Source organism: Pleurodeles waltl, chromosome 3_2, assembly GCF_031143425.1.
Source record: "Pleurodeles waltl isolate 20211129_DDA chromosome 3_2, aPleWal1.hap1.20221129, whole genome shotgun sequence".
Lineage (NCBI taxonomy): Eukaryota > Metazoa > Chordata > Amphibia > Caudata > Salamandridae > Pleurodeles > Pleurodeles waltl.
In genome coordinates this window covers 86,412,869-86,429,135 of record NC_090441.1, presented here as the reverse complement: position 1 = coordinate 86,429,135, position 16,267 = coordinate 86,412,869, and the positions used below count along the sequence as shown (strand labels likewise).

Sequence of the window (16,267 nt, the reverse complement as noted above, 5' to 3'; positions counted from 1 at the left end):
TCACAGAGACCAACTTGATTTGTAGTCAGTTTATTAGCAGACTCCTTGCATAGCACCTTCACTTCTCACTGCCTCTGACAACCAATGCTTCTCTTCATCAACATTCTAAGGTGCACTCCTGGTTGTACCATTAATCAACATTCCAAAGGACGGAATGGAGTGTACCATTTTACTAATAAGAACCTTACAAAAGGGATTATATGGAAATGGAAATAGGAAATGGTATAGGAGAACAAAACAGTTGTAGATATAACTATGACAACATATTATAATACTTATGGTTGAATTACTCCAACAATTATATTACAACACTTCCCCTTCCCCACCAATGCAAAAAATGGAGAGGGAACATGGCACAATCCCATGTTACAGTTGGACATTTTCTTTATCTCATATACGTGAAATCCCCCACCTGCACGATGAACCTGCATCCCAATTGGATCATTGTCATTCCTCTCCAGAACTTTGTTCTGACCAACTGGGGTCGTCTTGGGTGGTAGTTAAACGGTCCATACTCCATACACGACCATCTTCCAGGGTTACCACATTCTTATGTACCTTAGTAATTCTTACTGGCTTAGAGAACCGGCTTCCCTCCTTCCGAGTAGATCCTGGTAGCTTTATTCTGACCCATTGGCCCACCCTCCAATGTTTACTTTTAGTGCCCATTTTGATGTTATACCAATCCTGGTACCTCCTATGGTTCTCTCTTACCTTCGTCAATACCTCCTTACGATGAACAAAAACGGGCTCCCCTCCTCCCAACCAATTCGGGTTTAACTTAGTTCCTGGTTGTCTACCTTTAAGGGATACAAAAGGGGATACACCCGTGACCAAATTGGGTGTGGTGTGATATGACCACAACATACTCTCAATTGCGCCTTCTCCTGAAACTCGAGACACACTGGCTAACTGCAAACACTCCTTGATCATCCTGTTGACTCTTTCTACCAGACCGTTTGCCTTTGGGTTGTATAACGCTGTCCGGTAATGTCTGATTCCACTGACTGTCAAAAATTCAACCATGGCGCTTGAAGTGAACTGCACTCCATTATCAGTCACAATAGTGCTTGGAATACCTTCACAGGTAAAGGTTTCTTTAAGGAATTGTATTACATCATGGGTGGTTACATTATGTACAGCCTTGGTCATCACCCAGTGTGTGTGATAATCTACTAACACAAAAATGAACCTGGCTCTCGATCCTGGGCACGTGAGAGGTCCTAATATATCTAACCCAAGCTTATCCCATGGTTTGGTGGGGACCTCAACTGGAGATAAGGGAGCCTTGCGCATGCTTCTGGTTTTATCACTCAATGAGCAATGGGTACAATCACGAACAGTATCCTCAACTAACCTGTCCATTGTGGGGAACTAGTAGGAGGCTCGCAGTCGGTTCTTAGTCAAAGTCCTTCCTAGATGTCCCTCATGTGCCAATCTTATCAGTTTTTCCCAGAGTGCTTTGGGGGGAACAATTCTCTCACCTCTCATTACTAGGTCTTTGGTTAAGTGAAGTTCAGAACGTACCTCCCAGTACCCCTTTACCTCCTCATCAAGTCGCTGACAACTATTAGGCCACCCCCTCAAAATCATATCTTTCAGGGTTTGTATAATCCTATCCGAAGTTGTAGCTGTGACCCATTCTTCTTTGGTAATACCTGACAGTTCTACATGAAACACTGGGTCAAAGCTCTCGTTAGATTCATCCTTCCCACCCTTCCTGGGTAGTCTCGAGAGACAGTCAGTCACTACATTTCTTTTGCCGGAGACATATTGCATGTCGAAATTAAAGCTTTCCAACCCCATAATCCACTTCGCAATACGAGGGGTGGCTTGGTCTTTACCTTTAACAGTAAATAATGAAATAAGGGGTTTGTGATCTGTTCTAATCACAAACGGCAGTCCCCATAAGAAGTACTTGAAATGATTGACGGCCCAAAAACAGGCTAAAGCCTCCCTCTCTATCGTGGAATAATTTAGTTCTGCCTCCTTTAATGATTTGGATGCAAACGCCACGATCCTTTCTTGCCCATTTACACATTGGGATAACGTGGCACCTAAACCTTTTCCACTCGCATCTGTGGTGAGCCACGTCTTCCTGGTGGTGTCAAAGTTCCCTAACATAGGGCAATGGACAATGGCTTCTTTGACTTCGTCAAATGAACTCTGACTCTCTTCATTCCACACAAAGGGTGTGTCTTTCTTTAATGATGCTCTCATAGGAGCAGTAACTGCTGCAAAGTTGTGAACAAACTTGGACATATAGGGGGTTATTCCAACTTTGGAGGAAGTGGTAATCCGTCCCAAAAGTGACAGTAAAGTGACGGATATACCACCAGCCGTATTACGAGTCCATTATATCCTATGGAACTCGTAATACGGCTGGTGGTAAATCCGCCACATTTGGGACGGATTACCACCTCCTCCAAAGTTGGAATAACCCCCATACTCCGCTAAACCCAAAAATGATCTCAATTCATCTTTATTGGTAGGAGCTGGAGCTTCCTTCACAGCCACTACTAGATCACACTTGGGTTCAACACCATCTTTACTTATTTTATGTCCTAAGTATTCCACAGATTCAACCCCTAGTTGACACTTATCCTTCCTGATGGTCATGCCCGCTTTATCTAAAGCCTGGAAGACTTCTCTTAAGGTTGCATTGTGCTCACCTTCCGTACTCCCATATACAAGTATGTCATCCTGGAAGCACATAACTTGCTTGATCTCCTGCAAAATCATCTGCATGATTCTTTGGAATACCGCAGCAGCTGATGCGAGGCCAAATGGCATCCTGCGATATCTAAATGCCCCAAATGGAGTAATAAAGGACGTGAGTGAGCGGGAAGTAGGGTGTAGCTCCACCTGGTGGTATGCGGAAGATAGATCAATCACACTAAAATGTTTAGCGGACCCCAACATGCTTACCATTTCATTTATTTTGGGTAAGGGAAATCTATCTACCCATATATTCGCGTTTAAATCCCTCAAGTCCACACACAGACGAATACCTCTTCCATTGGGTTTCTTTGTGACCACAATTGGCGCCAACCATAAAGAGCTCTCAATAGGTTCTATAACTCCTGATTTGACCAACTTGCCCAATTCTTCCTTCAACGGTTCCCTCATTAGATACGGGACAGATCTCACTTTATGTACCACAGGTGTGGCACCCTCCTTGAGTTTAATTTTGTGCTGGAAGTTTTTCAACAACCCTAATCTATCATCAAACAGTCTTGGACATTCCTCACACACTCTTTCACAAAATCTCTGCAAATTTACTAGTAACACTTGTTCCTCGCCGTTGGGATCCAGTTTGATTCCGAGCTCCTTCTGGTGCCTCCATCCCAGTAAATTGGATCCCTTCTCAGTATTGTACACCTCTCCTTTCGTGTGTCTGTCCTTTAACATAATGTCTAGTTCTAGCATTCCCTTAAGAGGTATTGGATCGCTGTTTTACCCACCCGGTTTAATGTTGGCAGAGTGCAATTTGTAACCCCTCATTTGGAACTTGTCAGCAAAAGTTTGATAGTTCAAGAATGTATAAGGTGAACAAGAATCGGCATAAACCTTCACCGCAATATCATCAAGCCTGATGTCACACATAGGATAAGCGTTGTTGCGGGATTCTGTCCCCTGCTTCCCTTTGACTTGTAGAATAAACTTAGTACCTAAATCAGTAAATTCTTCTACTCTGTTTATTTTTTTCTTGGTGAACTTATCATTTTTGCACACCCTCGCATAGTGCCCTTTTGCACCACACTTCCTGCACATGCCACCACGCGCCGGGCATAAAGGACTATTTGCTAGATGTTTGGGGTTCCCACATCTGAAACATCTTCCTTTAGTTATGTCCTCATTAAAATTCCTCCTTACCGTAGTGGCCATCACTACTGACTCTTCATCCTTATTGTCCACCCCCTCATCCTTTGTAATGCCACCTTTTATTTCTTTCACACTATCTACCTCAGGTGTGTTTTTAATCTCTCTCATACATTCAACTGTATGCTCAATACTCCTTGCCATATCCACAGCTTCTTTTAGAGTAGGGTTGTGAGTAAGGAGCTTCTCTTGCACCCTTGGGCTATTAGTACACCTAACTAACTGATCACGGATTAACGAGTCTTCTAGGTCCCCAAAAGCACATGTTTGAGCAAGCCCTCGCAAAGAAGCTATGTAGGCTCCTACCTTTTCGTCTTTGGCTTGTACTCTGCTGAAGAATCTATGTCGTTCTAATACAACATTAACTTTGTGCCCAAAATGACCCTCCAGCCTGTACAACGTTTGTTGGAAAACATCAAAATTTTCTCCATCCTCCTCTCCTTCTTCTTCATTGACTGTCAGGCTCTCATATACTTTTCTACCTTGTATTCCTATGTTGTGTAATAGTATATGTTGCTTCCTTAATGCTGTAAACTTTTCTCCCCCTATAGCAATTAAGTAAGACTCAAACAATTTAGACCATTCCTTCCATTGTAATAATGGTTCACCTATTTCATTTAAAAATGGGGGAGGTTGAGACATCCCCGCAGCAGCCATCCTGTTCTCTCTTATTTATAGTGAAATACGTAATAGCGTTAATAAATGGTGATGTATTGCTGATTTCTGCTGATGTTTTGAGAGATTTCTGCCTCTTCCCCCGTTTTTTTTTCCTTTTCCTTTTACAATAACCTGGCACTTGTTCTACAATGATGTGCCCTTCGCCTTACAACTCAACACCATACTCTACTTTCCAGAATCAGTTAGTGTAAAATTATACATCACATTCTTTGAAATTTCTATCGCAATGTGTTCACAGTCTTAATACAGCCAGCACTCGTGTATAATATGTATTTCACACAACTACGCTCTTATTTTGAAAAACCTAACACAACAGGCTTTTATTTTGAAAAGCGTTCCTCTGCAGGGCAGCTCGCTTCAGACTCGAGGATTACCTCACTTCACCTGACCGAGTCTCTGAGGTCACGGATTTCCAAAGTTTTGCCGTAAGCTTGTCACACTTGGTATTGTAGAATGTGCTCCGTTTGCTGAAGTCCCCTCAGCGCTTCGTAAAACGCCGCTGTGTTCGTTCTCCGCTCAGCCCTGTGCCAGGACGACCACACGCCTCGCTTAAGCGCCGCACTGAAACGCTTTGGGTCTATTCAGAACGTTCGTATTTCATGCTTAAACCGTTCTGAGCCGCCGCGCTACACGGACTCTCCCGCGCCACAACACGGCACCGAACAGAGGCGCTCCTTCAAATGCGCTGATGCAATGATTCAGAACTGATGTTCAGTCAGTATGAGACCATGTACTCTCACACTGCCAGCGCGATTAGTATGCGCCGCATCGACGGAGGTATATTAAGCGCTTGCACGTCCGCGCTAATATGCCCTAAACTCCACTTAGCTCTGACGAAAATTTTCTTCAGCACTATAGCTTCTAGCCCGAATAAATGTTAATTCTTTATAGCATACCCCATAAAGTTCCATCCACTTAACTCTTCACACTGCATCTTCCCATATAGTATGCTGTATCGATCTCTGATGCTCTCTGCCCGCTTCTAGACACACAGGCGCCACTTGACTGTACCTTCTTGGCTCCTCAAATGGAATGAGGCAATTCACTGTGGTGCTGAACAAAATCAGGGGCAAGGAGTCTTTACTGCCCCTGCGCAGCATCCCATCCTCGTCGCCAAAAGTTCTTCTGTTATAATCTTGAAATCACAGAGACCAACTTGATTTGTAGTCAGTTTATTAGCAGACTCCTTGCATAGCACCTTCACTTCTCACTGCCTCTGACAACCAATGCTTCTCTTCATCAACATTCTAAGGTGCACTCCTGGTTGTACCATTAATCAACATTCCAAAGGACGGAATGGAGTGTACCATTTTACTAATAAGAACCTTACAAAAGGGATTATATGGAAATGGAAATAGGAAATGGTATAGGAGAACAAAACAGTTGTAGATATAACTATGACAACATATTATAATACTTATGGTTGAATTACTCCAACAATTATATTACAACACAAACAAATAAGCGTTAGAGAAAATTTAGTGGCCGGATGTGAGCCCCTTTTAAGAGTTTTTTTTTTTTTTTTGGTAACAAAAGACTTTGCAAGCACCGTGCAAGAGAAACCTAAATAAGAAGAGCCAGATTAGGTGGGAGAAGGCCTCAAACACTACTGGATTGCGCAAAGAATGAACAGACACTGGCAAAGCCTAAAGGTCTGGCCTTGGGAAGATGTGCAATGGGTATTTGTTATTCATTGTAAACCTATGCCACAAAAATACCTAAATACCTAAACGTGATCGCTATATGTTTACATCAGGGGCCAGATGTAGGAACATTCCGAATTGCGACCCGCAAATTGCGAGTTGCCATTCGGAATGTTGGATGGTGTCCCTGACACCATCTGCGACTCGCAAGGGGGTCGCAAAGGCTCACCTCATGAATAATCATGAGGTGGGTCGCAATTTGCGACCCCCTTGCGAGTGGCGGTCCTCACAGGGATGGTAGCCTGATGGTGGCCTGCTGAGGACAGCAGACCACCATGTTTGTGACTACTTTTTAATAAAGCAGTTTATTTTTGTAAAGCAGCCCGTAACCAGGTTACCGAATCGCAAAACAGGGTTTGTGCATTGCAAAGTGCTTTTTGCACGTCGCAAACAGCGAAATTCACTGTTTGCGACGCGCAAAAGGCTTTGTACATCTGGCCCTAAATGTTTTAAATTTAGGAAGCATTCACTGATGTGGTTGTTTTACATGAGATTTGTTTTATTTTTTAAAATAACAAAACTTTTGGCTCTGCCATTTTATTATTATTGTTGAAGGGGACAAGAATAAATCATCACCTAGCCAGGCACTGTAATTGCTGGATGCTGCAGTCATTTAAACTCTTCGGGCCATATGTTCGAACACTTTTTCCCATAGACACAGAATGGGTAAAAACCTTTGCTACATCTGGCCCTTCATAACTTTATAAAAAGTGAAACAAAGATAGCTACTTAACATGGCACACAAAGTAAATATGTCCTCATAAAAATAAAATATGAAACATACTGTCTGCCAGCTCTGTCAGTGAAGAGAAAGGAACTATTGTAGGTGGGTGTAGACAATGTGCACAGGGTATGTACCGTCACTCAAAGTGAAGGTAGCCAATGGGTAAATAGGGCTAATTCATGGCCCCATGCTGTATACTGTGGTAGATAAAAGCAACATGATAGTAACAATTTAACAGACCAATGGATGTGTTCTCTGACTAAAAGCCCCTCTATCTATGCATATCTTGTATGACTTTTTGGGAAACAATAGCCTGGTGAGACACCTACAGCTGTCTAAAAGACCAGACTTTAAAAAATGACCAATCCACACATCTATTTAAAAAGTCTAGTCTACAGCCTATGAAGACGGTAATTGTGAGACCCACGCCCCAGCTAACCATTTCGGCAGAAACTAAAGATCCTGCGAAATTTCAGATTTCTGAGACAACCTATAGTCAAAAATTAGGTCTGCAATAGGCATCGAATTGAAAGATAAGGGTGGTGTTCCTGCTCTTATGTTATTTGACTTCGCAGTGGCATTGAACACTCACAATGCCAGCATTTAGTGTAATCGTCTGGATCAAGCTGCGGTCACGGGTTTAGACTTTGCTTATGTTTGATCTTTGTTATCTGACTGGAATCAAGTTAATTCTGTGCCACTGATTTGCTTAAGGACTCTCCAGCCAACCCGTACAGTGCCCCATTGCTTCTACATTTTACTGATTGTTTCTATGTTTAACTTCAGCCTTATGTCGGACTCATTCATTTGTTTTGGTTTGGGTTCCATTCCTTTTGCAGACACCCAGATTATGTTGCAGCCCATTGCAAAGTGGGGTGTAGATAATCCGTCTGAAACTAAAACCTGTAAAACATGGGAGGGGATAAATGGTGGGAACAAAACTTGTTGTAACTCCTCGGCTACTGAGAGGGTCTGCCACTGTTTTGTTCCTTTAACATCAAGAAAACAACTTGGTTAAGAAAATATGGGATGTTGTATGGGATATGAACCCACTATTTGAATGGGGGAACAATCCAGTTGTCCACCATTGGGAGTGCGGTTGCCCTGACATCACACAGGCCACTTACCTGACCATCTGCAAACTCTTCCAGGCAGACTGCACATACTGGGGCCGAGCTGCAGCTGCTCGCTGAATCCAGCCCTCTGCGCCGAAGACGTCCTTCTGAGCCGGACCGGTATTTGCGTGTTGCCAGCTGACTGATGGCTCGAAGTGTCTGCTGATGCAATGAATCCTGGAGAGAAGAGAGAAAGAAGTCAGTACACGTTAATCTACTTCTGAACATACAATGCCATCATGCTGTTAAGCATTTTAACTGTTATTTGCAAGGGGAAGTGGCAGGTACAATGATAGAAATAGTTGTGATCCTTTAAAAATCGCCACATGAAGCAGAAGAGTGGTAGGGAGGACAGGTGGCTGTAAATGACTAAGGAAAGAAGAGATATAAGAGGGACATAGGAGCATCATACAACAGGAACACTGTCTGGCTGGAAGACTTTATCGAGGATAAGATGCAGAAGAGAAAATCATAATCAACATAGGAACATGCAAAATGAGAGCCATGAGCAGCTCAGAAAGAGAGATGGTGACAAAGATATGATAACCAAGACCCTTTTAGAAACCCTTGGAGGGATGTTGTGAACAAAGGTGGTGGGGGTGGGGGAGAGATACAAAATATGATGCTGGAGGAGAACTGAGAAGCCAGGAGGAGCAAAACATGACCCAGTGCATGCTGGAGGCAGAGCCAGGAGCTGGACTAGCTAGGTAAACCCTGGGTTGCCCAGATCCTTGATTCATTGGGCACAATATCATCAGACTATATTTTCATATATACTTTGATACAAGCCCTCTTGATCATATAGATCATGCACTGTGCAAGGTCAGGTTTTTTTTCACCAGGTGGTATACTGTTGCACTAACAACAAATCTTACCACTGGCTAGTGATATACTGGATCATCATATATCCGAGTTATCCATATGTATGCCCTCAGGCTGTGCAGGAGAATCCCTTCCCTCCAACCATATTCTTTGTTAGATCTTGCAGCTTGCCTACAATGCAACGTGAAGAGCAAACAATGCTGAGGTTGTCAGGGCACCTGGAATCAAAATGAAAACCCAAGACAGTGGACTAGAGAAAACGGTAGGCTGAAAATGTCAGTGAAATATTGCTGATGGGTAGAAAGCAGAGTAAACCATGGCCTTCAAGGGTAAGGAAGCCAGGACAGAGAAGAGAAGAGAAATTCAAAGCTTGATATATATGTAAGATGGATGGTGGTAGGCAACGAGGAAGGATCCAATCATCATTTTGAAAGAAAAAATATAGCAAGGGTACAAAGAGAAGTAAACCATGCAATTTACAGAAGGAGGTGTGCAGTTACTATGAAGCAGTAGGGAACGTAAGGTGAGGGAGACAGCCTAGCCATGTTAGAAAGGGAGAGACAAAGAACCATAGCCTTGAAAGGTGCAAACCTTTACTCCAGAAGGAGGAGTAAAACACGGCATTGAATGGATGGGGGGAATAAGCAAAGCTCTGTGACCCACTGCAATGGAGCAGAGGTGAGGTCTGACCGAGAAGAGTGAAAATTACTGTTTAAGAGAGAAGTGAAATCAGAGAGGACTAAAGCACTGCCTCATGGGAGAACGCAAGCAAGGTCTGGGAAAAGCTCAAACAGATCTCTGGAGAGTAGTGGGAACTGGTGGTAGAGGGAGGGATAACTGCTCGGGCAAGGACAAATAACCACCTAAGAGGAGGCAGGGCTCAGGGGATTACATTATCCTGACTGAGAGGGCAGCAGAGAGATGGGCAAAGTACTGCCCATGAGGAACGAGAAGCTGTGGGCTGAAAGGGCTGTGCCAAAACAGAGAAACACAGCCTATGCTGAGGTGGAGTCTGAAGACAGAAAGAAGCAGCCGACCACACCGAGGAGCTAAAAATGGAGAGAGGATAAAACACAGCCTTTGTGAAAGATATACCACATATCATGACAATATTAGTGAAACACCAACTTGGGAGAGAAGGGATTGCACTTGCCAGCCAACAAGCAGTATAGTGGGGGCTATTTCAGGAGAGACTAGTACAAAAAGCGAGAAACATTTGAATTTGTTAAAAGAAGAAAATAAATGAAAGGTCAGCTAGCATGTGTAGAAGGCCCAACCCTGGCTGAAACAAAGAGCAATCCAGCAGTGGAGGGCAGAAGGAAATGAGGAGGAGGGTGACGAACAGCACCAGTTAAGGCAACGTTATTTCCACACCTACCTCAGCTTGGTTCTGTCTGCATCGGAAGCGGATGATGGAGAATAAGACAATGGCAAAGATAGTGCCAACCACAGTAAGAAGGATCCAGACATCATAATCTGGCTGCAATAGGGATGAAAAAAGAAAAACATATGCATGATTGGGAACGACACCGACACACAGAGGAAGGGGGGAAGACGAAGGAAAAGATAGTGAAAGGGAAGCAAAGAGTGGAGGTGGCAACTGTGCTACAAGGAAGCAGGGCTAGAGGAATGGATGGATAAGAAAATGGACAGAAGTGACATCGGAAAGGGCGAAGAAAGCATGTGGAATTGATGACTACCGGAACAAACAAGGAAATCAAAAAGGAAATGAGGAGAGGCAGAAGGGGGATGAAGGACAGAATGAAGAAAAAAAGGACGTGGTTTACAGAAGAAATGGAGGAAGAATGTACAGAAAAAAGGAATTCTTTGGGAAGGAAGGAATATAGGAAGAGCAAGAATTAATGAAGGAAGATATTAGGCAAGCAAGGAATGAAGTAATAAAGTAATGAAAGAAGAAAGAGCGAAGGAAAAAGAAAGCGGAACTGTAAGTTGAGTACAACAAAACTACAGCTACAAAATATGAAACTATCAATATAGGAAAGTAAATTGGTATTTAATTGCATTTCATCATACTTCAATTTAATTACAAGTTGAGTCAATTTAATCATTTTTACCTTAAATTAACAGGTTAAGGTTGATTTGCTTTAAGAATTGGAGTTAGCGTAAATTATTACATTTGACTTACATTAAGGGATAGTCTGAGCATTAGGGTTTGGCTAAGGTTGTGTATTTAATTTAATAAATAGCACATAAAATGAATTGAGGGTTAGGATTAATTACTTACTTTTAATTTACATTCATCCATGGCCAAGATTAGATTTAGGGTTAGACTGTGGTTGCTAATTTGCTTTAAAATAATAAAGATTTAAAGTTAATACTTTCATTGACTAAGGGTTTGGGCTAGCATTAGGATTGAGTTAATGTTCCTTTTAGTTAAATTTATTAAAATAAAAAAATAAAATAAGGAATAACTAAAGATTTGTATTAGGGACAGCCAGGTTAACAATAAATACTTAATTTAAAATATTAAAGGATTAGGATTGGAACATGGGTAATATTAACCTAATTGATTTACGACTTAGGATAAAACTAGGTTTAGTATAAATAATACAAATAATCTTAAAGTCTACTTATTTTACTTTGATTTCAAAAGACAGACACAGAAGTAAGGTCGAGGTAGTGTGGCTGAAGTAGTTTAAAATACATTTCAAACCTACTTTAAGCACTGATTTAGTGATACTTTAGGAAGGTAATAAACAAACATGTAAGGTGAAGGTACGAGGGTGGAAATTACAGCAAAAAGGTGGGAAGGAAGGAAAAGGAGGAACAAATGAATTAGTGAAAAATGAAAGGGACATAATAGGACATCAATGAACAAAGAGGGAATACATTAAAGGGAAGATTCAACTAATCTGGGGAGTAGAAAGCAAGAAAAGAAAGAAGCAACCAGATAGAAGAAGAAGGGGTGGAAGGAAAGAAAGAAGGCTTGACAGGAAGGGAGTAAAAACACAAAAAGGGGGAGGGAAGAATAGAGGAAGAAAGTGGGAGACTGAATGCTGAATGAGTATTGAAGGGAAGAAGAGAAAAAGGCGAAGCAAGAAGGGAGTTACGGCAGAAGTGTTGGACTGGAAAGTGGTCCATAGGGGAAGGAAAGCAGGGAAGAAATGGAAGAAATGTGGGAGGAAGAAAAAAAACAAATAAGGGAATTAACCTGCAGAAAATGCAATAGGCAGAAAAAGCAGACAGAAAAGAGGAAAGGAAATAATAAGTGAGGCTGACAGTAGATTGATGAGAAAAAAAGGGGGGAGAAAATAGGATGAAAGAAAAAAATGTTAGAGAAAGACCAAAGTTGAAGTGAAAAAATAAACACTAAAGAGAAGACAACTGAAAAGAAAAAGGTTAGATATAACTTAGACAAGGGAAGTGTGAGTGCATATTTAGGACATGTGACACAAGCACCAGAAGATGTTCAGGGAAAAGCCTCACCCACTTTGGTTGCTCCTTCACCTCGATTTTTACTCGCGCCTCTCTATTGTTGTTCACAACTTCCATAAGGCGCTCTGCATCAGCACCCCAGATAAGGATGACAGGCTGAGCCATTGTGGTGGACTCCTGCAGCTGAAACACATAGCCAGTATGGTGAATAATACCATTGTAGAGAACCTAAAATTTCTTACATCTAGGTGGGGTTTTGCAGCTCGAAATTTTTCTGGATTCACATGCTGTGCATTATTCCGCCATCTAGGGGTTGGGTCAGGAAATTCTACAATTTTCTCAAAGATCTAAAAATGTTTTTTGGTCCTACTTCTTTCTTTACTGTTGTTTGTTGGTGGGCATTGACGGATCATCCATTTGTGTTCCCTTGTGATGCCGTCACACTTCCACCGGATGTTTACACTTTTTGTCTCCATCTTCAGATTTCTTTTTTAAAATGTCTTTCTTCCCATCTTCTTGGTGGAGGCGGGTGAGTCGCTTGTGAATCCAGAAAATTCTTCAAGCTGCAAAACTACACCTACAGGTAAGAAACTTTACCTTTTACAGTGTGAATCTTTTCTCGATTCACATGCTGTGCATTGATTTTAAAGCTTTTTTTTTTACTAAGGCTGCTGGGTTGAAGATGGGTAGTGATTTGCAAATAAATGTCTAAACATCTTTTGTCCTACTTGAGCTTCCATATTCATTTGAACATCAAAACAGTAGTATTTTGTAAAGATGTCTACAGAACAGCAAGTTGCTGCCATGCAGATATCTTGTAATGGTGTATTTTGCATGAATGCCATAGTTGAGTCCATCTTTCTGGTTGAGTGTGCTCTGGGTGTCCTTGTTAATGTTTGTTCTGCACTGTTGTGGCACAATTCAATTAACTGTGCAATCCATCTTGCTACTGTGTTCTTTATAACTCGTTTTCTCCAGTAATCTTTTGAAAAAGAGATAAACAATAGCTGAGTCCTTCTAATCTCCTTTGTCTTTTCAATGTAGTACATAATGGCACGTCTTGCATCTAATGTTTGTGATGTTCTTTCCGCAAGAGTCTTTGGGGTTTGGAAAAAACTTGGCATTTGAATAGATTGATTAATGTGAAAGTGTGAAACAACCTTTGGTAAAAATAGTGGATCTGTTCTCATTACAATTCTGTCTTTGAGAATTTGTAAATAGGGATCCTAGATTGTGAGTGCTTGAATCTCACTGACTCTACATAGAGACATGATTGCTACCAAAAAAAGGCAGTCTTAAGGGTTAGCGTCAGTAAAGAGGCTTTGTGTAGCGTTTCAAAGGGTTTCTTCATGAGCTGTGTGAGAACCAGGTTTAAGTTTCATGTGGGAGGTGGTACCCATTTTTTGTGGTGCTATTCTCTTCGCTCCCTCTAAAAATCTCTTGACTACTGGTGCTGTAAAGAAACTTCTTCCAATTTGCCCTCTTGTATATGCCACAATAGCTGCTGGATGTACCTTTAAAGATGTGTATGTTAGACCTTATTGTAACATGTGTGTCAAATAGTTTAACACTGTTTTCCCCTTTTAATTTTCTTGTTTAATTTATTTCTTATACACCATAGTGAAAATCTTTTCTATTTTGCTGTGTAACATTTTCTTGTCACTGTTTTTCTTCCTTCTCTTAATACTGCCATTGTTTGTTCTGGTAAATTCATATGTCCAAATTCTACATCTTTAGGAGCCATGCATTCAGTTTGAAATACTCGGGTTCTGGGTGTAGTACCTTTCCGTTTTCCATTCGTAGTATATTTTGCAGTTTTGGTAGTGTTAGACAATTTCCTTGGGCTAGTTGTGCTACATCCGAGTACCATGTTTGCTGTGCCCATGAGGGTGCAATTAAAATCAGTCATGTGACTTATTTTGCAATTGATGGGAAAAGTGTTAATGGGAAAAGCGTATGCAAATATCCCTGACCAGTTCATCAAAAGGGCATTCCCTGGTGAGTAAGGATGTGATTGCCTCGAGGCGAAGTTTTGGCATTTAGCATTCCCCCGAGCTGCAAACAAATCTATTGTTGGTGTGCCCCATTTCTTAAAGATTATTTGTACCATCTTCTGATTGAGCTCCCATTCATGGGTGTATGAGGCCTGGCTGCTTAGTTTCTCTGCTTCGCCATTTTCCTTTCCTGGGAGATGTATTGCTTGTATGTCTATGTTCTTTTTAAGTGGCCCATGACCACAGTTCCTGGGCTCATTTGGACAGAGGGAACGACTGAGCCCCCCCTTGATTGTTGATATAAATATTGCTGTTGTGCTGTGTGCCTGAATTAATATGGTCTTTCCCTGAATTTGTCCTTGGAATGCTTTCATAGTTAGAAACACTGTCTTCAATTCCAGAAGATTGATCTGTTGTTCTGCCTCCTGATTCTTCCAGATTTCTTGTACTTTCAGTGTGTCCATATGGGCTCTCCATCCAATATGTTATGCATCTGTGGTTATCGTTACTAAGGGAGTTGGCTGCTGAAAGAGTTCCCTTTGTAATATTTTCTCTGTTGAACCACGTGATTTTCTCCTACACCTTCTACGAAACAACCACTAGACCCTCCCAACTCCCTGTTGCTTGTGACCACTGATTTTGGACACACTCTTGTGTTGGCCTCAGAAGCAGTCTCACGTTTGAAATTAAGGGAATACATGATGCCATTTTACCCAATAGTCTCCCCACACTCCTCGCTGTCAGAGCTTGCCCCTTCTGGTAGTAGGGACTGGAATCTCCTCCAAAAGAGACTGTGTTCTTCTTGCTGAGGTACACCTTCCCCAGAATTGTGTTCAGTCTTGCTCCCAGAAAAATCTTTTCCTGTTCTGGGGATGATTTCGCTATGTTTAATGAGAACCACAGGGAAGACATTGTGTTCATTACTATCTGAATGTCCTTCTTGCATTTCTGGTAGGAATGTGCCCTCACTAACCAGTCGTCTAAATATGGATATACATGAACACCCATTCTCCTGAGATGTGCCGCTACTGTAGCCAGGCATTTTGTGAACACCCTTGGAGCTGACATTATTCCAAACATTATTGGTAATGTTTCTTGTCTATCACAAACCTTAAGATACTCTTTGTATTTTGCATTCATCAGTATGTGTAAATATGCATCTTTTAGGTCTATTGTTGACATAAAATCTCCTCTTTGCAACTGTGGGATTACTTCCTGCAAGGTTGTCATCTTGAACTTTATGAATTTGTTGATGAACCTGAGACTCAAAATCGGACAGAGGAATCCATTTACATTTAGAATTCAGAAGTGATTTGAGTAATTCCCCTTGTTGATTTCCTGATTTGGCAATGTCTTTATAGCTTGTTTGTTTAATAGTTCCTTGACTTCCTTGAGAAGTAGATCTGTTTCTTCCTTTGAATGATTCCTGTTCTTTGGTCTTGTTGTTGGAGGGATATGGTCCAGTTCTATGCAATATCCGAATTTTATTAAATTTAATACCCATTTGTATGAAGTTATTTTTCTCCACTCCTGGAGGAATGTGTTTGGTCTTCCGCCAACTGGGGATTGATGAAGAAACAGTTTTTTGTTGTATTTTGTTAGCGATACTGTGGATGTTATTACTTCTGTAGTGCAGTCATTTACTGGTTGTATTTGAACATCCCCTTGGTGACTGACCTCGTTCTCTGATTCTTCCTTGAAAGGAACCTCTTTCTTGATGTTGCTGGTGTTACCAGGTTTGCTGCGGTGCAGATGTTTGAGTACTGGTGTGGAACCTGTGATGAAAGTTCCCATTAGGAATGTGCCTCTTGAGTTGGGTCTTATTGATGCAAAAGGTCCCCTTCGTATTACCCCTGTGAATTGCAAAAAAACCATAGATTTAGTGGTTTCATTGTCCTTTTTAAGTTGGTTGAGGGTTCCGTCATCCATGTTACCAAGCAATTGCTGGCCATT

General features: G+C 41.6%; 1 protein-coding gene across 3 annotated transcripts in view; it reads right to left on the bottom strand.

The window, feature by feature from the left end:
- RNF43 (ring finger protein 43) overlaps nucleotides 1–16,267 on the bottom strand; it is a 320,896-nt gene that overhangs the window by 130,198 nt on the left and 174,431 nt on the right. For 2 of the 3 annotated variants that reach the window (XM_069226861.1, XM_069226862.1), the window contains exons 4-6: nucleotides 12,372–12,503; nucleotides 10,303–10,404; nucleotides 8,115–8,279 (exon numbers count right to left, since the gene is read on the bottom strand). In XM_069226861.1, coding sequence (XP_069082962.1) covers nucleotides 8,115–8,279; nucleotides 10,303–10,404; nucleotides 12,372–12,503 — 399 coding nt within the window. The remainder of the gene's footprint in view (nucleotides 1–8,114; nucleotides 8,280–10,302; nucleotides 10,405–12,371; nucleotides 12,504–16,267) is intronic. The other variant, XM_069226863.1, reaches the window with a different exon arrangement.